This window comes from Lagenorhynchus albirostris, chromosome X (assembly GCF_949774975.1).
Source record: "Lagenorhynchus albirostris chromosome X, mLagAlb1.1, whole genome shotgun sequence".
Taxonomy (NCBI): domain Eukaryota; kingdom Metazoa; phylum Chordata; class Mammalia; order Artiodactyla; family Delphinidae; genus Lagenorhynchus; species Lagenorhynchus albirostris.
The window spans coordinates 37,354,488-37,378,618 of NC_083116.1; the positions used below are offsets into that span (position 1 = coordinate 37,354,488).

General features: G+C 38.1%; 1 protein-coding gene across 1 annotated transcript in view; it reads right to left on the reverse strand.

Annotated features, from left to right (window-relative positions):
* Positions 1-7,431: 7,431 nt before the first annotated feature.
* The window catches only part of COL4A5 (collagen type IV alpha 5 chain), a 218,194-nt gene continuing 201,494 nt past the window's right edge, over positions 7,432-24,131 (reverse strand). Inside the window, exons 42-51 of the mRNA XM_060137786.1 lie at positions 23,398-23,531; positions 20,654-20,726; positions 20,446-20,517; positions 19,497-19,625; positions 18,576-18,674; positions 16,867-17,079; positions 12,056-12,233; positions 10,054-10,168; positions 9,534-9,706; positions 7,432-8,700 (exon numbers count right to left, since the gene is read on the reverse strand). Of these exons, the coding sequence (XP_059993769.1) occupies positions 8,619-8,700; positions 9,534-9,706; positions 10,054-10,168; positions 12,056-12,233; positions 16,867-17,079; positions 18,576-18,674; positions 19,497-19,625; positions 20,446-20,517; positions 20,654-20,726; positions 23,398-23,531 (1,268 nt within the window). The 3' untranslated portion in view covers positions 7,432-8,618. The remainder of the gene's footprint in view (positions 8,701-9,533; positions 9,707-10,053; positions 10,169-12,055; positions 12,234-16,866; positions 17,080-18,575; positions 18,675-19,496; positions 19,626-20,445; positions 20,518-20,653; positions 20,727-23,397; positions 23,532-24,131) is intronic.

Here is a 24,131-nt window from a genome sequence, read left to right on the forward strand (position 1 = left end):
AATGTGATATACCTAATTAATAGAATGAAGGAAAAACTCACATGATTATCTCATTGATGCATAAAAAGCATTTGACAATATTCAACAACGCTTCATGATAAAAACATTCACCAACTCGGAATAGAAGGAAAGTTCCTCAACCTGACAAAGGGCATCTATGAAAAACCACAGCTAACATCATACTTAATGGTGAAAGACTAAAACTTTTCCCCTTAGATTAGAAACAAGAAAAAGATGTCCATTCTAATCATCTCTATTTAATATTATACTGGCGTTTCTAGCCTGATCAGTTAATAACAGAAAATGAATAAAAAGCATAAAGGTTGGAAAGGAAGAAGTAAAACTACTTCTATTTGCTAATGACATGACCTTATATATAGAAAATCCTAAGAAATCCACTAAAAACTATTCAAGCTAACAAATGCATTTAGTAAAGTTATAGGATACTAAGATCAATATATTAAAAAAAATGTGTTTCTATACACAAGCAGTTAACAGTTGAAAAAGAGAATTAAGGGGAAATTTCCATTTACAGTAGTGTAAAAAAGAATAAAATACTTAGGAATAAATTAAATAAAAGAACTACAACATTTGTTCACTGAAAACTACAAAACATCATTGAAAGAAGTTAAAGAAGACCTATATAAATGATAAGCCATCCTGTGTTCATTGGTTGGAATAGTGATTATTAAAATACAAAATTCCCCAGAGTGAGGCACAGATTCAGTGCAATTTATCAAAATCCCAGTTGGCTATATTTTCCCTTGAATTAAGCGACAAGCTGATCCTAAAACTTATATGGAATCACAAGGGAGACTGAACAAGCCAAAACAATCCTTAAAAATAAGAACAAAGTTGGAAGACTCACACTTGACAATTTCAAAACTTACTAAAATGTTACAGTAATTAACTGTGTGGTACTGGCATAAAGACAGACATATAGATCAATGGAATGGAATTGAGAGTCCAGAAATAAACCCACACATTTGTGATCAATTGATTTTTCAAAGGATGCCAAGACAATTCAATGGGGGGAAAATAGTCCTTTCAACAAATTGTTTTGGAACAACTGAATAGCCACATGCAAAAGAATGAAGTTGGACCTTTACCTCACGCCGTGTATAAAAACTAACTCAGAATGAATCAAAGACTTAAATGTAAGAGCTAAAACTATAAAACTCTTAGAAGAAAACATAGGGGCAAATCTTCATGACCTTGGATTAGATATGATTCCAACAGCAAAAGCAACAAAAGGAAAAATAGATAAATAGGATTTCATCAAAATTAAAATCTTTTATACTTTAAAGGACACCATCAAGAAAGTAACAAGACGACTCTCAGAATGGAAGAAAATATTTGGAAATATTGATAAGGGACTAGTATTCAGAGTGTACGAAGTACTCTTACAGCTCAACAGTAAAAAGAAAAATAACCCAACTTAAAAATGGGCAAAACATCTGAAGAGACATTTCTCTAAAGAAGACACGCAAATGGCCAACAAGCATACAAAAGATGTTCAACATCATTAGGCATTAGGAAAATGCAAATCAAAACAATGAGATACCACTTTACACCCACTGGTGTAAATATTCATGCACCTAATAAGAGATCTTCAAAATAGATGAAGCAAAACCTGACAGACCTGCAAGGAGAAAAGCCTTAGCACATTGTCATGTGCCCATGGCTGCTTCTGCTTGCTCAGAGAGGACAAAAGAAAATACTAGTTTCTCCACAATAAGATACCACCTCACACCTGTCAGAATGGCTATCACCAAAAAGTCTACAAATAACAAATGTTGGTGAGGATGTGGAGAAAAGGGAACCCTTGTACACTGTTGGTGGGAATGTAAATTGGTGCAGCCACTATGGAAAACATTATGGAGGTTCCTCAAAAAACTAAAAATAGAATTACCATATGATCCAGCAATTCCACTCCTGGGTATAAATCAGAAGAAAATGAAAATACTAATCTGTAAAGATAATATGCACCTCAATGTTCATAGCAGGACTATTTACAATTGCCAAGATATGGAAGCAACCTAAGTGTCCATCAACAGATGGATGGACAAAGAAGATGTTGTGTATATCTATCTATCCATCTATCTACCTATCTATCTATTTATCTAGACAGATATATACAATGGAATATTACTCAGCCATAAAAAAGAATGCCATTTGCAACAACATGAATGGACTTGGAGGGCATTATGCTAAGTGAAATAAATCAGAGAAAGACAAATGCTATATGTTTTCATTTATATGTAGAATCTAAAAAATAAAACGAATGAATGTAACAAAACAGAAACAGACAGATATATAGAACAAAGTAGTGGTTATCAGTGGGGAGAGGCAAGATAGCAGTAGAGGATTAAGAGGTACAAACTACTATGTATAAAATAAATAAGCCACAAGGATATATAGTACACGCAGGGAATATAGCCAAAATTTTATAATAACCATAAGTGGAATATAACCTTTAAAATTGTGAATTACTATGTTGTACGCCTGAAACATATAATATTGTAAATCAAGTATACTTCAATTTAAAAAAACCTGAATACAGGAAAAAAAAAGAAAATACCGCTTTCTCAGAGCAGGAGAAGGATGCATTTGTGAAAATGGCTTTAGACTGTTATCTCTTTCCACTCCATGTGGGCAGTTTTCTGTGCTGCTGCTGGACTTGAGGTGGGCAACAGCTGCCACCTGAAAGTACACAGTTAATTTAAGAACATATTTAAGTCTAGTAATCTCAAAGCCTGGCTTCTTACTATACTGATTATTATAAGCTAAGCAGGGCCCTATTTTAGCCTACATGTTTTCCAACTTGTCTTCAACCTTCCCTTCATTTTTATTCTGATAAGTAACCACATACTGCTTGGCCCAGTTGGTTTGATGTTGGTTCATTTGACTCCCAGCCTAAATTTCTGCTGAAGGGAGCCAAATAAGGAAAGTTATTGCATGTAAAGTATGACCAGTGAAGGTTATAGTTAGCAAACTCTAGTTGCTTCTGTGTGTTTATGTATGCTGGTGTTAATGAAATATAATGAACTTTCCTGTTGGAGCTAAAGAAAAGTTCCCCTCCCCAGAGTACTTTTTACATTGTTTAAAATAGACAATAGAGAGTATCTGCATGGTCTCAGGTTTACATAGCAATCAATACACACTGGTCCTTACTTGGACACTAGTAGCACTGGAGTGTTTGCAGATCAGAGCATTCAAATTCCAGGCGCTCATCTGGATTCAAGATCCCCGAGGAAGGTCATGTGAGGCGGACACCAGGCCAGACTCACAAGGTTTACTTTCACTACAGAGACTTGGACCAGACAGACAAAAGTATCCTGAGGTACCGTGGGTTTACTGTAAGTCCCCTATGTCCAAGGGCTAATTCTAAAGGGTCTCAGGTGCTGCAATGGTGCTGGGAAAAATCACTCATCATTAACTAGGAACCAAGATTTTCAAAACATGCAACTTATCACTTCTCATGAGGCAGAGAGCCCTGTAGTGCCAGGAATCTCCAATACATAGGATTCTGAATTTTTTGATACAGGCATCTTCATGACTAGATGGTGATGATTAGATTCTGAGTGAAAAAGAACTTAGCGGTTTGTTCTATGACCTTGAGAAAGTCACTTAACCATTCTAAGGCTCAGCTTCTGCATCTGTAAAATGCAGTTTGAATAGATCAGCACTGTTGAGGTTCAGATGAAATAATGTTTGAAGAATGACATTTTAATGAGAACTATATAAATGTAAGGTGTTACTCTTGTTTGCTACTGAGGCATCAGTGATAGTGTTTCTTACAGCCCAAGCAAGAGTCAAATTACTGCATCAGAAAAAGACACAAAAACCTGACATCTGGTTTACCATTCTGGCTTGCGATAGACTGGCAATAGCAAACACTTTACTGGCCCCAAGGAAATCAACCAGAAAACGATTTCACTTTAAATGAAAATATCTTCACTTCTTGGCAGGCTCCGTGTGGCCCTGGTTGAAATTTACAAGTAGTCTCAGACTGCCTTTGGCTTTAGAGGCTGTTACATCTTCCATAATCCCCAGTCTAAGTATTCATTCTGGTACCCTTGATGAACACAGGGAAGCAGATCTGAAGTATTTCTGCTGGCTCACCTTTCACAGGGACTCTTGAAGTTAGAACACCACTTGTTTTAGGTGATTTAAATTGTCTATTTCTTGGCCTAGTAATACTTTGGGGTTTTTAACTAACTACAGGCGTGTACACCTGACTTGGCAGATTTCTCTGGGGGAAGTAGTACTACTAGGAGTTTTCTTTCTGGAGCTTTCAGGGATCAGTTACCAGTGCTTAGCATCTAGTTTGCCAACTGAGAATCTTCATTCAGAGTAGGATGAAGCAAGCCAAATGACCACCTTGGGGGAAGTCAAGATGCATTCTTTAGAGATCCAGTGAAACAATATTTGAAAAGAGTTAAATAATTTAAGATTAACAAATATATTTTGCCTCGTTTCACCCCAAGAACCTTGGAACACAGCTTCCAATAAAGCTTGGTAAACTAGGTCTTAGACTAAGTGATGTTAAGTCATTTCTGTTGGCTTATCCCTCAGTACAAAGTGGCAGGTGCTAGTCATGCATGTCGGTTTTATCAATTCAGCCTCATTGTGCCACCTGCAGAATAAAGCACCTCCAACAGATTTTGGAAACAAGAAGCAGTTGCTCATTCGTCAGGTTATCAACAACACACAATACACTTATATTAGGATAGTCTGAGGAGAGTTCAATGAGAAAGATATAGGGAGTCTGTAGGGAAACCACAGAAGGTAATGCAGGAATCCAGGACGAGCAGCACAGCAACAGCAGACTTGTCATCATAAACATAGACCTGAAGGGATGAGAAGAGGTTACTACAATCAGAGGGGGAGATAATTAAGAAGAACAGGTCATCTTGAGAGGAGCAGAGACATTCAATTGAGGAGTACAAGCCAACCTGAGGTGACCCTAGAGGCCCCATAAAAATAAATACCCTAATCTCAGTCTTGCACATCACTCTGCTATCCTGTTGGGGAATCGCATTGGTTGAACCCAAGCAGAAGCCAGAGGGCACAGTAACCCTCGGGGGCAGAAAGCAGGGTGAAGAATGCAATGTGAATCCGGAAGAGGAAAACAGAAGATATGTGGCATAAATTGGTATGATATCAGCAATTCGTCGTCCTGTGGGGTCAGGTGTTGGGCATGCTGTCTACTCATAAAAGAAGAGAATTACGGTTACATAAATGTGATTTTAGCCTGCCCATGTGTTAGAGAATGGGTTGGTGAGCCAGCTTTCTCCAGACAGCTACTGCTGGCAAAAAGCCTCATGATCTGTCCTAGTCCGGCCTAGAATTAGATTTGGTAGTAACAGCATACCTATTCTTAGGAGTATATATTAGAGTGACTACCTATTTTTCTGGTTGAGTTGATTTTAGATTCCTATCTGTTATGGTGCCCTACAGCTAATAAGTATCTAATGAACGTTCGTTGCTATGGAACTTGGGAGACAGGCCTAGCTCAACTTTTTCCTTCCATGTCCCAACCTACGAGTGCTTCTACCGTAAAAGCCTTCCAAACATCCTGAATATACTCTAGAAACCACTGCTGTAAAATGGAAATGACATATGATTTCAAAATATTATTCAATTTATTTTGGAGCTGCCTATGGATGAAGGTGTTTTTACAGTCCAGTCTGAGAACAGAGCTTCTCTGCTGAAGAAGCCAATTGAAATCCTGGCCAAACAAAAGTGGCTGCATAGGGGAGCAGGGACATTTGCTTCTGTGTTGAGAGGCACAGGAATTACTACCAGAGCCAACTCTTAATCAGGCTCTTAAGAAAATCTTTGACAGCAAAGTTGTCCCTTATCTTGGCTGCAGATATTGGGTAACTGGGCCACCTCTTAAAATACTTTATGAGGACGGAAGAATACATGAGGATCTTTATGAGGATGGAAGAATACATGAAGCTAAAACGAGGAATCTCATCAACAATGAGCTCAACAAATATATGCTGACATTTATTTTTTTCCCATGTTGATTCATTTTTAAAGGCAATAGTGCCCTCTTGTGATTAACATATGAATAAACTTCTGATGGCTTGGCATGACCAGTGAGATTTCAATTAAACATGCCAATTGAGGCAAAGAACCTCACTGGCACCATAAGAAATAGAAAGTGTTTTTCAAATTTGCCCAGGTGAGAAAAGGCATTGTATAATCACGAGGTGTCCAGCGAAAACACTTTTGGAAGTGTTGGAGATGATGAGTGTGATAGCAATGTGGCGTACACACACACACACACACACACACACACACATATCTCATTTGGTTGGTACATGTAATAACTATTTGTATCTGATTAAGCAGAACAGTTCATTCATTGCCTGCCTATGTGGGAAAACCATTAACTGTATTTGACTGCAAAACTCACTATAGGTAACTACTAGAGCAGTTACATCAGAATAATCTTTGAATATTCAGTGGCAAGGGTGAGTCAACAACATTAAGATCCTGGAATGGACTGGGTTCATGTACTTTAAACAACAAAGCAGGGCTGGGGCTAGTTAGGGGATTTAAGAAACACAAAACCAGCTGCACATGCAACTATTAAAATATAAAATATTAGGAGGTTCTTTCTGAGCCAAGATTTTCAACCAGCTAAACATGAGAGGGAAAGCTACAAACAGCAAAACCTCTGGAATCAGTGTTTGCAGCTGTAACTCAAGGAGCAACCTTCAGGTGTACAGCATATAGAAAAATGTATGGGATGTAATATGGCATTTTCACTTACAATTACCCGTTAGTGTTTTCATGCGTGTAGCTCATGGAAAAATAAAGCTAGACTTGGCAATTGGCTAGCTTTGAACTCAACAGTATTACGAGCAATCAGCACTATGATCTACCATTATTTAGAACCTAAATTTTACCACTATACACTCTAAGCTTTAGTTTTTACATGGGTTCATATTAGGGTCTAAAATTCTCAAAATCATTTGGTTGTTTCATATCTTAGCTATAATACACATTTTATTATAGAGGCAAGTCCTCAACGATTTTAGAGAGCTACATGTGTTCATTCTTAATCATTAGGAATATTAACTCACTAATCTGCTTTAAAGATTATTAATGAATTCTTCCCAAAATAGAAAGTAGTTCTGCTTCCTTTCTCAGCCATCAACACAATGTTGTTAATAAATTTATTACCTCAAAAATACTTTCCAAGGAGTTGTTTTCTTCATTGGAAAAAGTACATTACTATGTCTCCTATCAGGTATCAGAGTGATCAAAGTCTGCAGGAACTCCTTTTGCTTTAGAACTGCTCTAAATGATTCTCTGAGAAGGCAGACTACCTGTTGATGTGCAGATGTGTAGTCTATCTGTAAATGAGCAGATTTTTACACATAGCCTGAAGAGATACACAACAAACCATCCTTACAACATATGATATCTTTAATTAAATTGATATTGGTGAGTTAAAAAACATTAAGTGAGAAGATGACAGCTAGGGAAATAAGGTATTCTTATGACTATTTATAATAAAACGTTTAAAATAAAAAAGTAAGAAACATCAATTGGCTTTGTAATTGAAGAGAGAAGACTAAGTATTGTCTTCCCAGTTCTTGTACAAGCACAGCCCACAGGAGAATAATTCTTACATAAAAAGCACAGGGAAAAGAATTGTCAATTTTTTAAATACATTTTTGTTTCTCAAAATTATTTGGGAGAACTTTGCCCAGTCGGGGATGAGCAAAAACAAGATGTAAGAAACATCAAAGCTGGGGGCATCTAGTGTTAAGAGTGTCTTGGAGAATATAGCAAAAGAGGAATTACTTCATTAAATATTATCATTTGGTATGTAACATGTACATTTAAAATTCTGATTAAAGTGACTAAAAATGACCTATTTTTTTAAAAAAAGTCAAATAAGAACTTAGGGGATAAAACTCAAGTTATATTCACTCTCGGTAATAACTTGATGCGAGAATATAAATTCTCTCACTTTGATAAACATGGATATAAAATCTTGCTGTTTGTATTCTAGGTTTTCCTAAGTTTTCTGTAAAGAGCGATTCATGTCAGGTCACATCTAAATGACTCAACATTTTGAGCTAAAAGGCTGTTTACACAATATACACATTCTGTACTTACAGAGCAAAATAAGCTTAACACTTTTATATTAAAAAACTGGGATACAGTAGGATTAGTAGCACCATGAAAAATAATTCTTCCCCCAAACTGCAGTCTTTTATTTTACTCAGTGTGACTCTTCTCTTAATTGAATTTTTAACGTGCCATTTTAGTTACTGGGCAAAATATATAATCTTCATCTTATAATCCTTGGGGAAAGTCATTCTGGACCCAAAAAGTAAATTCATTTCCTTATTTTGTTCGTAGAAAAATAATAGAGACCTTGCTCTGGCACATTGCTGAGGTACATTTGAATCTTCATGATTACTAGTCAGCATGTTCTCCTGGTCATATATAGTAGCACCATTGGTGGCAGCAGTGGTAAAGTTGGGGAGAGTGAGACATTGCATCCTGGGAAATATATATATATATATATATATATATATATATATATATCACATTTAAAAACACACAAGGAATTCTTCAAAATGTTATGTCCTCTTCATGCACACTTGACATCGACTAATACGTGTCCTCAAGTCTCCTGCTTTCAGCGTTTCTGACTGAGGTTTGCTGGGAAATAAGAAACAAGATTATCAGATTAGCCTTTTCTGGTATTTGGTTCAAATTCATATGTAAACATTCTCTTTGTGTTTCAGTAGCTCTTCTGATGACTTACTGGTTAACTTCTGAGCAATGCAATCTAACGCAATGACTGCTATAGCCTAAGAGTCATTAGTGGTCATAGGTATTTTTGTGATTCTCCTCCCTGCCGCCATTACCCTTGTCTATTTGTCTCTCCCTCTCTTTCTCTTATATATTTTTTTAATGGTCCTAGAATGAGAGGGATCTGGGCAATTGATGATGAATAAATGATAATACATAACAATTACATAAAGATAATACGTAAGAAAAGTATTAATGATAACAAAAAAAGCAACATATAAAAATAAATTGAAATTGAAAAAAAATTCCAATAGGATGAAGTATCCTGAGGTACATGTATCATATGTGGTCTTACTCATTCAAACACTTGGATGAGAGCCTTGAAAACATTCTGGGAAAGGAGACTACTGGACTGGGGAAGGCAACACAGATTATTGCTTCAATTTCTGGGGTGGCTTCAGTCGCTCACTTGTTATTGAGCAGGTCACATAACCTTTCCTTGCTCTGTTTTGCTTTTGAAGAATTATTACCAAGCCATCCCAAACTACATATACCTATTATTAGCCAAGTCTGCTTTGCTGACCTGAGTCTGGTATATGAGGAGAACAAGCAAGAATAAACGACATGGTCCTTTAAATTCCTAATATTTGTTGGGTATAAACCATCCATGAACTGCCTCTCTGTTCGCTAGCACCTCTGAAGGAAGCTTAGGACCTAAACTAAAGCCATAAGCACCTTACCTGAACATGTCTGACACATCTACAGTTGCCAGCCAAAAGCTGTAGGAGTTGGCATAATAGTTGCAGGTCCCCCGCCCATGACACTCAATGAAGGGAGCTGAACGAAACTCTTCCAAGCAGGAACCAGGGGAGGCCAGGGCTTGACCTGAGCCCTCTGCCCCTGCACTTGTGTGCTAGAAAAGACAAGGGAAAATGTGCCACAATACCCATGTGCCATGATGCCCTAGTGAACATCCAAAGATATATGCTGAGCTGGGCCAAAAATTCAAAGCCAGTGAAGGAACTAGAGCCAGAGGTAACAGAACAGTATCCACACCAAAGGTATCCAACAGAAGAAACAGGCAGATTATGAAAATATGTTCCAGCAAATGTATGAGAGGGAACACAGTGCTTGGATAGAAGCTATATGAGGTTCAAGCTTCTTACTACGTAGATGAGAGGGATTCCTCATATTAGATAGAAATGTAGATATGACGGACAGTCAGCTTTGATGACAAAGACAAGGAAGAGTGTTGCATACCATCATGAAGGAATAACCAATCCAGAGAGAATCCCATCCCTGAGGACAACGGGGAATCTGGATGGTCTGACTGTGAACTGCAATCACCACGGCCGGAGCTTCACATACTGCACATCTGGTAAGGGAAAGGCAGAAGGAACACAATCTACAGGGTAAGCATATGGGAAATAGCAGTCCCTCTTCTTTGGAAGGCTTCCTGGTATAAAAGCCCATTAAGGTGTCTTCAGTGCTCAGAAAAAGAGGAGAAAAATGCACTTTGAGAATTGCTTTTGCATAAGCCCAGTCTCCCAATATACATAATAAATTTATAAATGAAAAGTGTAAGCTTTTTTAAAAAGGAACTACAGAACCACTGCTATAGCATTTTCATTTTCTATTCTGCCCTAAATTTGTATCCATACTTGCTATAGTCAATGTCATAATTGCTGTAAGAGTTTGGCTCAGTGTACTGCACATACTACTTGCTGTCAAAGTGCCCAACTGGAGGGGAGACATTTAGTAATGCTGAAACTGTGGTAAGGACAATGTCTAGTAAACTTAAAAAGACAAGAAACAGACACTTTCTTAATCCCCACCCATTATTTTTGGCCCAAAGGATATTTATTAACCATTTGGCCATATCTGTAGAAGTACAACATACCCAGAATGCTGGGCAAGTACCCAGGCACTTGGAGATGTGACTTAAATCTATAAAATCAAGTAAAATACAGCTGAGTCTACCAAATCTTTAGTAAAGAGCATGAGGGTACCTTTTGAAATATGACTAAACCAATTTGGTAAAGTTTATCTACAAAATAGGGAATGCCTTTAGGGGATCTTTTATTCCCAAGGTTGGGACTGACAAAAAAAAAATCACACACAAAAAAATGAATTCCCAAAGGATTAGGGCAAATATATTGAAAAGGGCACCATGAATTTGCTATTAAGAGAGGCTGAACGAGGTTTAACCTTTATATTCAATGTCAAAGAAACTAGAGTTTCCAATGATTCACCCTTTATGGTTACTAGACTCCCAGGTCAATTGGGTCATGATCAGAATGAAAATGGCAATATCTAACATGCCTAGGAGGGCGAGTTAAACTAGGGTTCTAATGTAGCAACACTGTAGGAAATCTCTATTAATGGTACCACCCTCCTCTTAGTTACGCATGCGCCAAGTCTCAGCTACCACTTTCTCCTTCCCATAACTAATCATGCCAAATCTTATTTATTCTATTAATGTGATACATGTACCCTACTGAGAGTTCCAATCCACTCCTACCAGGACTACAGCGATATTCTCACTCTAACTGCTCTCTCCACCTCTGGACTATCCCCTTTGAAATCCATGTTATACACTGATGTTTCTGTAATCTTCCCTGAAAGCTCAAAAATGTCAGATGTCCCCATTACATACCAAATAAATTCAGAACTAAAACCTAACATTGAAAGCCTTCTACAGTCTAGGTCCAAGCTAACTTTCTGATCTCTTCTCCCTCTGCAACTTTTAGAAACTACATTCTAGACCTATCAGTCTACAACCCATTCCAATGTTCTCTACCTAGTATGCCTTTCTCCCTTATAAATGCCTGTGTCTCAAGTCCTTTACATCCTTCAAGGGCTAAGCAGTTCAAAACGTATTTCTTCCATATAGTCATCTCAGATTTCTCTAGCTGGAATTAAATATCCCTTTCCCAATGCTTTCATAACACTTTACTGGATCTATTGCAGCACTTAGCCCAAGCCTGATACATATTAATTTACATATATTTGCCTAGTGACTAGACTGTGAGCTTTTTTTGTATATTACACTAGTCTATCATGGGTCCTGGTCAAAAGTAGATCCCTGATAAATATGGATCAAACTACATACTGCACTGAGTATTATAAAGGCACCTCTATTCTACCTAACCTGAGATGAATATGATCAGATTATTAGCTTTGGACTCATTTCTAACTAGCTAAAGTAACTAGCTAAACTAACTGGAGATTGATAAAAATCAAAGGTATACCAGTGTCTCACCGACTAATGAATGGCTGGATGCTCTGGCCCTTCAGGGGCTCCATGCTCATTGGCATGGGCTCTGGGGTGGAGAGCCAGTAAGAATAGTCATTTCTTGAAGCAAAGTTGCAAACATTATTGATGTTGCAGAACATGAAAGGCATGGTACTGAAGCGACGAAGGCAGCTGCCGGCCGTTCCTGGGAAGAATGGGGAGAAAAAGAAAAAATGTCATGATGATTAGTTTCTTCTAACATACTAACAACCTTTTAAAGAGGAACGTTCCCCCATCTCTTAGATAATAAATATACTTTAATTCTTCAGTTATAAGATGCACATTTACTCATATTTTTACATCTCTAAAATCAGGACAGATCTTACAACTTATGTAGACATTTATTGTGGTAGCTTATTATATACTCCCCAGCACTGTTTTTAAACTGGTGAGGCATCTTATAAACAATGGTGTCTTACGGAGAATATTGGGTAATTTATTGTAGACGAGTGAAAGGCACACACTGATTCCTTATAATATCATATCAGTATTTCCTCTCCAGGCTGCCCTCGCTTCTTCTAAGACATCCGCAGTATATGTCTTATGTGGGTTCACAATCTCTTTAAGCCTAGGGAAAACTGTAGTGCTGACTAATATGCACAGCAACCATGGACAGGTTTGCAGGTAAATAATACAAGGGAAAAAAGTAAATAAGGGAGAAAGGAAGAACGTAAGGGGAAAAAAAAGGAAAGGAACTAGAGTCTTTAAATTTCTGAGCTGGTAGGGGCAATAGAGGTTATCTCTACCAGCGATTAGGCCATTCTTTTCTCATTTACTCACAAAAGAATGACGAAAAATGATGTAACCCCCTCACACATTTTTAAGTTGACATCTCAAAATTTTCATCAGAAGTTTAAATTGATACTGTGCCAGTTATTAAGTTATTGGTTATTGTCTCTTGGCTTCAAACCCACCCTTCTATACTTTGTAATACCGGAGCCTGGAATTTTGCAAACCACATTTCAACATTGCCAGCTGTCATTTGTAGTGTTTTGTGAATATTTATATTTAAAAACAAACTTTGACATCACTCTTTTAAATGTATCCAATGTAAGTATTTGAAACCTAACAATAAACCTTCTGAAAAGTGCATAAACTCATCTTTAATAACTGGAAATTATACAGTGCTCCTTTTGCATTTGGAAATTATATTTCCATTCCACTTCTCTCACACAGTTTTATCCTAATGTATTTTTTTTATTTTTGAAAGTCTTTTACTGATTATCCAATCATAGTTTTCTGAAACAAAAATTTAAAGTAACTTTTAAAAACTTTCTGTGACCCTAAGGCTTTACATGTTAAATATTTTATTTTGAATGGTCATCATCATAATAATTACTAATTCACATTGATCAAAAAGATAGTTTATTATCAATTTTGATAATTACTAAACGTTAAAAGAAAACTTTCATTGGAAATGCATTTCCTAATGAGATGGATTAGAAGTGAATTATAGAGCCTGAGTTGATGGAGACTTTAACAAAGCCATTATTTTGAATTGTCCTTCTGAATTTGTCCCCTAGAGGTTTTCATGTTTCAAGGCAATATGCCATAGTATGAGTCTTTTATAAAGTGGGAGATGGGTGGTTGTGAAAGGGGACGTGGGAAACAAGATTATCCAAAGCACATACACAGGCAGTTCGACTTTAGGAGAAAGTACATATGAAAGTTGAGGATTTGTAAACTAAGTCCTTTAAAATTATACATTGGAAATTCCTCATGTATCCAAAGGGGTATGCTTATCTCAGGCTGAAGATGACTGACAAAAGACCAATAATTCTTAAAACTGGTAGACTGTCAGAATCACTGGGAATTTTTATATAATAGGTTTGGGATGGGCCTAGGAACCTTTTCAAAAGTTCCCCAGGTTGAAAAGCATTGATTTATTGTAATTTATACTTTTTTCAGAAAAAAATGGCTCAGAGAGGTGAATGATTTCAAAGTTATGTGAGAGCAAATAACAAAACTGACATAACTGAAAAACGAATGGGTTTAGAATTGGTAGGTGTTACAAATGAAACTATCTTCAAAATAGAAACAGACTCACAGACATAGAGGACAGACTTGTGGTTGCCAAGGGGTAGGGGGTTTGGGGAGGGTTGAACTGGGAGTCTGAAGTTAGTAGATGCAAACGATTATGTATAGAATGGATAAGCAACAAGGTCCTACTGTATATAGCACAGGGAACTATATTCAGTATCCTGAGATAAACCATAATGGAAAAGAATATAAAAAAGAATGCATATATATGTATAACTGAATCACTTTGCTGTACAGCAGAAATTAACACAACATTGTAAATCAGCTATACTTCAATAAATAAAAAAGAATTGGTAGGTGTTGGAGTCAATTCTTATCTCCATCACTTTCTGAGTGTGTGGTTTTGAATAAGTCACTTAACCGCTTAGCCAGTTTGTGTGTGTGTGTGTGTGTGTGTGTGTGTGTGTGTGCACACGCGTGCATGTGGGTGTGTGTAGTGGAAAAATACAATACTTGTCCTATATCATTCTTGATCATAGTTGTGAAAATCAAATTGGATAATGAATATGAAAGTACTTTTAAATTATAAAGTAATTTAAAAATAAAACTAACATTACTAATCAGGGACAGAGATGGAAATATCCCTGGTCTCAGAAAGAAAAGGAAGATGTGCATAAAAGGAATGCCCATAATGATGAGAACATGGGTGTTTGGTTGTATTTATGCTGTAGGCTACCTATAAAGATGCAGAATTCTGGTTATAGTTTCTAAACATTCAAAGAGACTGTGATCTCATGAACTCTCAATGCCTCTATTAACACTATAGACTAATGGTTCCTAGTATGCTTTTTTTCTCCCAGACAGAACAGTTTTAGTATTCAGTGTGTTTCCTCCACCCTCTTTTCTATACACCATAATCCTTTCACTAATCCAGCAGAGACTATGTATTTACTTAATCAGGTGATTGTTTCCTTAACATCAAACCTATAACTATTCTTTGCTTAGCCATCAAGATATCTCCAGTTTGATCCTTGAGTGAGCTCTAAGCATAGACCCTGCAATCCAGTATCACACTTGGGATCTTGGGCCCTATCATGGCCTTCCTATGTCTGAGGCATAAGCTGTACCTGAGTCAGGGCCAGTTTATAGCCTCTACGTCTGAATACATACTATGATGGGTCTCGTTTGACCAGATACACACATTTTGAAAAGTTATAGTGATATACAGGGTAAGAGATCCCATTTTTTCTTTGCATTACATTTGTGAATTTCATGATGTTCAAAAACTTCTAATGCTTTCTATTCACTAGATAGGTTAGAGATTTGAAGTTTATAAGCTTGATTACGGGTATAAGCTAGCCTCTGACAGTAAAGAGAGAACGGAATAAAAGGAGAAAAAGTTTATGGGAGGGCTTCCCTGGTGGCACAGTGGTTGAGAGTCCGCCTGCTGATGCAGGGACACGGGTTCGTGCCCCAGTCCGGGAAGATCCCACATGCCGCAGAGCGGCTGGGCCCATGAGCCATGGCCGCTGAGCCTGTGCGTCCGGAGCCTGTGCTCCACAATGGGAGAGGCCACAATAGTGAGAGGCCCGTGTACCGCAAAAAAAAAAAAAAAAAAAAAGTTTATGGGAGAAAAACTAGAGAAAATTATCTAAAAGATAAGAGTATTTTCATAATAAAGATTTGTTGATTCTAAAATTAGAAAAAGATGCTACATAAAGAAAGCAAAAGAGAGAAGGAAAAGTAGCAGAGGGAAGATGAAAAGAAAAAAAGAGAAGTAGAAGAGAAAGAAGAAAGTTGTTTGGCAAACTCCTACTTTATTAGGCTCTTTAAAATGACCTGTGACTACTGGCTTCCATGTAGGTAGATGTGCCTGGCAGGTGTGGCCATGTGCCCTGGAACAGAGTGAGCACAGCAGACCTCTGGAGGTCTCTGTTGCTGCAGAACTGTTTTCACAGAATGGCCCAGGTAAAGAGACTTCAGAAGGCCTCTTACTATGGAGACCCCAGAAACTGGAGACCTAGACTATCTTCTTAAATGTCTTTATGGAGGCAGAAGGGATAGTGATTTCTAAAATAGGCAGCCCCAGGTCAAACAATGGGGCCTCAAAATGAAAAGTCAGAATTCCAGAAAAAGAAATGTTAGGGATTTGGAAGAGGTCTTGAAAGTCATTCAGTCCAGCCTCATCCCATCAACAAAACTGCCCACCCTATAGCATAGAGAAGATACATGAGAACACATTAAATGAAGTGGATCCTATATGGAAATATGGTGCTTTGTACAGCTTTAAACTACTCTGATAACACTTTATAAAGCTAAGGTGCTTATTCATGAACTAGCAAAATTAAGCAATGACCTTACTTTCTTTGATCTAGAATCCAAGATTCTCTTCAGCACTTATCTTTAACTTGATAAAGACCAGTGTCAGGAAAGAGGAAACTATCTCCCATGAGTTACGAACACTGCCCACTTAAGCAGCTGCTATACTATAGAGAGCCCAGAGAATCTGTTTCCTCAATAACTAAGCTAACAAAAGTACATATGGCCCTTTCCAAATGCCTTGCTTTAGGCCAAGAATTGTACCTCACACTAGCTAATCAATGCTTTTAGTTTAAAGTTAAATATTATTTATTTAAAACGTATAGTGAATATATTCAGCTGCCCTTGACATGATCTTCAGTTTAGAAGCCCCAAAAGAATAGAGAGAGACACTTTGGCCAAGGCTACTCTAGAACCCAACAAGATTTTCAAAACAAAAACAAAATGCATAGTAAGAAATAAGATGCTGATTATCTCACCCAAGTCTTGACCGTGAGCTCTTTTATTTCCTTGTACATACAGGAGAGAAAAGCCTTCATAAACCTGGATAGTTCCCTGTGGGCATTGTGGTGCATCTGTTGTCTGGCTGTGACGTGTGATGAGAAATCCATGGGCAACAGAGGAGGTTCCAGGGGGACCTGGGGGACCTTGCAATCCATCTGGCCCGGGGGGACCATCCAAACCACGGATACCTATTTCCAAAGAATCATCAGTATACAAATTAAGTAAGCTCTGATTCCCTATTTTGGCTATCGACACAACATTATGACCTTGTTTGATTAGTTAATATTTATAGAATGTCTACAAAGGCATTGTCAGATATCATGGATTTGGAGATAAATAAAATACAGTCCCTGCCCTCAAAGAGATTTAAATGTATTCTTTCTCTTCTGAAATTGGTTGATGACATTAGGCACTAAATAAATACTGAGTGAATGGAACATTAGATGGGAAAATGTGATGCTTATTTGGGGGGTTTGTGTTATCTAGTCTCTTGCTGTACTAAAGGAGTGCAAACCCCATGACGAAATTTCAGCCTGCTGTTTTGTTCATCAACGAGAAAGGAGGGGTGTGGCTGCCATCAACCTGCCAGCTTCAGTGCTGATAAACATTTTCCTTTGAATCTGTCTGGGGAATTATTCTCAGGCGTACCTTTTTGTTTAGAGAATAGGCTGGGTACTCTAAGGAAACTTTTCAAAATGTCTAATTTCAATCTACCACTGGTTCCCATTCTCCATTTGGCCACTCGACTTGAGCATATTTAAAAATTTTCTCTATTTACAGGCCTTTGGCCACTGTGTGTATAGATTTTCATTTGGGGGAATTTCACAGCAATGCCCATATATGTGATGAAGATGGCACTAACTTGTTTCTTCCCTAGAAATACAGTTAATGAAACAGGAGGGTGTTGGTTCTAGGAGCAACACAGTTATCACCAACCTGCCTTGTTGCCGCTGCTAGTTTTTACCAATACAAACCTTTATGTTTATATTATTTAGAGTTATATTTATATTATCTAAAGTTGTTAAAACATATTGAGGGACTTCCCTGGTGGCGCAGTGGTTAAGAATCCGCCTGTCAATGAAGGGGACACAGGTTCGAGTCCTGGTCCGGGAAGATCCCACATGCTGCGGAGCAACTAAGCCCGTGCACAACTACTGAGCCTGTGCTCTAGAGCCTGTGAGCCACAACGACTGAGCCTGCGTGCTACAACTAGTGAGTCCATGTGCCACAACTACTGAAGCCCACGTGCCTAGAGCCCGGGCTCCGCAACAAGAGAAGCCACCACAATGAGAAGACCACACACCGCAACGAAGAGTAGACCCCGCTCGCTGCAACTAGAGAAAGCCCACGCGCAGCAATGAAGACCCAACGCAGCCAAAAATAAATAAAATAAATAAATTTATTCAAAAAACATTGAAAATTATCAGAAGTTAAGTACAGTGAGTACCTGGAAAATCCTCATTTTGAGGAAAATCTGGGTTTTCCAGTGCTCTAAACACATAAATAAAAACCACCTTTCTATGCTTCTCTTATATTGGCACATCTGTGTCATCCCATTTTTCCCAAGCAACAGACTCCCTACCTAGCTATGCTCTCTCAAGAGGAGGCTCTCACAGCTTCAATCAGAGGCCGTATGTCCAGAGGTCCCCCAGACTTAAAAACTAGTATCAGCAGCATGTCTCACCTGGCTGGCCTGGTAAACCTGGGTCTCCTTTGTGCCCTCCTGCACCATCAAAGCCAGGGAGTCCATTGCGTCCAGGATCTCCTGGAGGGCCAATTGGACCTATAGGAAAATGAAGTAGGGTTTTCAAATGTGGGTAGAATAAATCCACATCCAGATAGATTTGGGACACTTAGGTCCTCGAGTGTCACTGAAGTCATAATCTGGTTTTGTCTTTAATTCAGATAAATGAAGGAACAGCTCAAGCCCAGGACAAAAGAAGCAGACAAGGATTTAGCTTTAATTTTAAACAATTCATTTGCCTCTGTGGAGATTTCCATAATATGGCAGTTGTGTTCTCCTCGCCTTCAGAACAAGATAGAGCGCAAGGCCAACTTTTATAATATATCTCACCATAGGCAAGGCTGTTACTGCCTGGTACACTTTATTTATGAAAAAACTGCTATTAAGCCACCTGATAAAACAGAAAGTCAAGTTAGTTTCTAGCTTTCTTTTTAATCAAAGTTGGCTGCAAGCATAGAGTCAAATGGCCAACTAGATAGGATTTAGTTTGAAAATCAGGCGGCCTCACAGTGGGGAACTGACAGCCCACCAAATCAGCCTTCTATCCTTCTTGTGGTTGGGATAGAGAAAGCACCATATCTTAAATGCATATTAATTTCATTACAGAGATTTTAACAACATTAACCTAATCATTCAAGTTAGGATAGCCAGAGGAGTTAAAAGAAATTGGACTGGGCCTAAAAGAAATTAGGGCATGAGAAATGAACACTTTCAAGGAGAAAAGGAAATGGAACCTAGTGGTCTGGTATTCTACTAGTTGCTGAGACTCCTATCGTCAGAGACAAACTCTAACAAGTGAAAGAAGAATGAGGGAAATGTTTTCAAATACATAAGGCTTAAAAAGATGATCTACAAAGGTACCTGGTAAACCTTGAGGTCCTGGTAGTCCTGGTAGACCTTTTAATCCAGGCTGGCCTGGAACCCCTGGTGGACCAGCATCTCCTTTGATTACAATACTCTGTCCTGAAGGACCAGGTAATCCAGGGGGGCCTAAGAGGCAAAGCACATGAAGTTGAAGGTAGGGAAGAGAAAGGTCGGAAAGAACGGACGCCAGAGTAACCTCAGGTCAGAATAAGAATTGGTTTGAGAGAAACAAGTTACATGTATTAGAATTTGCTATGTCCAACAGAAATCTGTTTGGGAAAATTATCATTATCTCACCCAAAAGGCTGAAAAAATAAATAATTTTCTTAGGGTCCATGGACAAATTAGGCATATTGTCTCAATTTTCAAGCCTTGAATCATGACTCGGTTACAAGAAAGTCTAATCCACTGCAAATCTGTGAACACTGGTGTCAAGGTTAGACAATTCTATTTGCTGTAGAGTCCATTCTGATTCTAACATCATTTGCAGTTCTTGTTTGTTGTGCTTGTCAAGGGACCCACTGAACTAACTAGTAGAGGAATTTAGTAGATGCTCTGTTTCACAGTTTACAGGAAACCTCTTTAAGTCTCTCAGCAAAAAGAACTCTCTTCATATTAAACATATACAAACATACTTATGTGACTTGCTCTTGTGATCTATTCAAGTGAATACGGGAAAGTTAGTATAAAGGTCAATAAAAATCTCATTGAAGCATTCTTGTTGGTCCTGCATCTACCTTAAACTTAAAAGGTCTGCTCCTGATATTACATTATTGAACTAGAGAGCTTGAGAAGATTAGTTCATAGAGGGAGAGTCCTGCCTATTTCCCCTCAGTTGTTGGGGACTGAGACTCTGAAAGTTTTGGTTGAAAGGCAGAATGCAAACTTTCAAATTCTTCAATGAGTTTAAGTATCAGGTATAACTAGCTCCAGAAATAACTCTTACCTGGGGGGCCAATAAGTCCTGGATCCCCCTCAGGGCCAGTTGAACCAGGTTCTCCACTGGGTCCTTTCATGCCTGCAAAGAAGGTACACACAATTGCACAGCAAAGCAACAGGGCCACAGCCTTTACCCAGCCAAATCAGAAAATGGGTGTCTTCTCCCAAAGTAGTTTAATGTAAAGAGGGAAACTTCCAAACACCCCTTCAAATACCTGGAAATCCTGGAACACCAGGGAGACCAGGATCTCCTTTCATTCCATTGAGACCTGGCCGGCCAGGATTACCCTGAATAAATAAAATCATTAATTTTAGAAAAAAAGTTGGGGGGAGGGAAGGAAGTGAGGGCATTAGGTGGTGATTTGTAGCACTGGCTCTAGAGTCAGACTTCCAGGATTCAAAACCCAATTCACCTCTTATTAGCTTATGTGACCTTGAGTTGTTTAACTTCTTTGACGCATCATTTTCTCACCTCTAACATACAGAAAATAATAGTATCTACTCCATGAAGTTGTTGTGAGGACTACATGAGATAATTCATATTAAGTACTTAGAAAACTGATTGGCATATGATGTATACTTAATAAATTTAGTTATTATTTTACTATCATTAACAAAGGCACTTTTTTTTGTGTGGTATGCGGGCCTCTCACTGTTGTGGCCTCTCCCATTGTGGAGCACAGGCTCCGGATGCGCAGGCTCAGCGGCCACGGCTCACGGGCCCAGCCGCTCCACGGCATGTGGGATCTTCCCAGACCGGGGCACGAACCCGTGTCCCCTGCATCGGCAGGCGGACTCTCAACCACTGCGCCACCAGGGAAGCCCGGCACTTCTTTTTTAGTGTAGCCCTGATGTGGTAAGTGTGTGAATTAGAATCTAAGAAATGATAAAGTCTGAAAGACTAAGCAAAAAAATATAGTGGGTTTGAGGACCCAGGAAAACAATGGGAAGAAGAAGAGTTGAAAATAACTCTAGAATGGATCTAAAGGGAAAATAAGTGTGGAACGATGCAGCTCTTATTAGTAGTAATGAAAAAAGAGGCAAGGCTGGAACATCTTATGCCCAAACGTAAGAAAGAACTTTAAAACGGGGGGCATGTCAGAAAGTCACAGGATCCAGCTTGAAGGAGCTCCCAAATCTAGGACAGGTTGAGCATCAAAATAAGTAATAATAGAATAAAAATTATGAATCATTGAAGAGAATGAGAATTTATGAGTCCATAATGATAACAAATAGTAAATAGAAGAGAAGGGAGGCTCTTGCTTACAGTAGGGCTGAGTGGTATATGTGGAGGTAGTTGCCACTATCACAGTATTGAACAGTTGAGGCAAAAATCATAAATAGATATTATATCTAGGGAGAAATTTTGATGTGGAATAGTATATATATTTGCATTATCTTAATGTGTCTTCCTGTAGTTTTGCTTATCAGTTACAAGGGGAAGAATAGTAACCATGCAGTGGAGAAACGAGGCAACAACTTGATGGGAAGATCAAAATTAAGATAACTAATGAAGGGCAGATGAACACCATGGGCCTCCATATCTAAGAACACACAACTCATGGAGTATTCCAACTGGGGATGCATAACCTGAATCTAATTATGAAGAAACAGCAGACAAAAGAAGAAACATTCTTTTTTTTTTTTAAATGTGAATGGGCTACATTTCTTCAAAAATGTCAAGGTTATGAAAGAAAAAAATAGGTTTAGAAACTGTTTCAGATTGAGGGAGAATAAAGAGATATAACAGTTAAATGCAACGCATAGTTTGGTCTGGATCTTATTTTGGATGAGGAAAAATGCTATAAAGGATATTACTAAGTCAATTGATACAATTAGAACATGTGGGCAGAAATAAAAATGTTACATCGATGCTCAATTTCCTGAAGTTGAGAACTGTACTATGGTTATATAAAAGAATATATTTAATTTTAGGAAATATTACACACTGAAGTATTTAGTGATAAAGGGACATGATAGATACAACTTATTCCCAAATATTTCAGAAAAAAAATACATAATTATACACACACACGCATACACACACAACATACATACAGAGAGCAAATGGGGCAAGACATTAACAATTGGTTCATCTGGGTAAATGTGGTTTTTCACCATTCTTGCAATTTTCCTATAAGTTTGACATTATTTCCAAACAAAAATTAGAAAGGTGCAAATGTAAGAACTTGCATGAAAGAAAATGAACAGAACTCGACAATACCAGATTTATAAAATGTTGGCATCAGACAGTAGTCTTGAATCAGGCATAGTGACATGTGAACTGGAAGGACATGGGAAATGAATGAGGTAGGAAGTGAGTAGAGAATGAATAAAGAGAAGATTAAAATTTTAAGTCTAGATGTCTAGAAGAATAGTGATAACAGGAAAAAATGGTTAGTTGTTAGAAAGCTTTAAGGACAATTTCTTTATAGATATTTTTTTCTGCTATAAAACAGCCATCAGAGTTAAAAGACTGAGCCCAGACTCTGTTGGCTGCAAAATCTAACAACAGTCCTCCTGAATGAAGGAAGGAAGCTTTAAGGATACATAAAGAAGTATGTGACTTTCTGGGTCACTCAAACGAAGGTGGAAAACACATGAACACAGACGTGGGGATATGCTATTATTCTCTTTTTACAGGTAAAGACAGAAACACAAAGTGTCTGTCTGCCTTCCTCACAGACACAAAGTAGAAGTGTACAGAGGAGCTGAAATCTGACCCTAACTCTATCTAATTTCAAAGTCTAAAATATCCCCACACTCACCATGATTACTTCTCTATGGAAGGACTACTCCTCCACATGCAATGCTCTCATATATATATATATATATATATATATATAGCTTAGTCAAGAGCTTTGACCAGTAAATGCTAATTAAAATAATGCAATTTGGAATTCTCATTTGGAATGCAAGCACCCACACCCCTTCCTCACCAAATACTCCCATTTCCTACCTGGAGTCCTGGTGGTCCTTGATCTCCTTTCAAACCAGACAAACCAGGTTGTCCAGGTTGGCCCGGGTTTCCTCTCTCTCCTTTAATGCCCCCAATTCCAGGGAGACCCCGGGGACCTTCTGGACCTGGTAGACCTTGATAATGCAAAACAAATAATCACATTTCAGTATAACATAAGAATAGCATCAAAGTCAGGCTTTTACATTATCCAAATATTATTAGTCATCTAAATACTATTAGTTTGCAGAATAAAATCCAGACTACATTAAATATATAGATCCATGCTGACTCTCTAATGTAAAGTGGGCTGGGTTCTTTTTGTTATTAACACTGGTTTGCAGACTCTTTTAGTTTGTATTTTATTATATATTTAATCCAATAAGCTCATATCTAAAGGAAGGACTTTGGACATTATAATAAAGATTGCTTCTGTAATCCCTAAGTGTTTAAGTGAACCAAAAGAGACACCATAGGACACTGTTCTCAAATTGGAAATGCATCAGAACACCCAGGAGGGCTTGTTAAAATAGATTCCTGGGTCTAACCCCAGAGTTCTGAATCTTGTTAGGCTGGAGAGGGGCCCAAGAATTTGCATTCTAACAAATGCCCTATAGATAAACTAGTGTCCTGTAGCTGAAGTTGCTGGTTCATGACCACACTTCGTAGGGCAATCAGGGATTCAAACCATTTGTCTCATTGTGATTAAAATAAAATTTCTTTACTTGTAAGTAGTT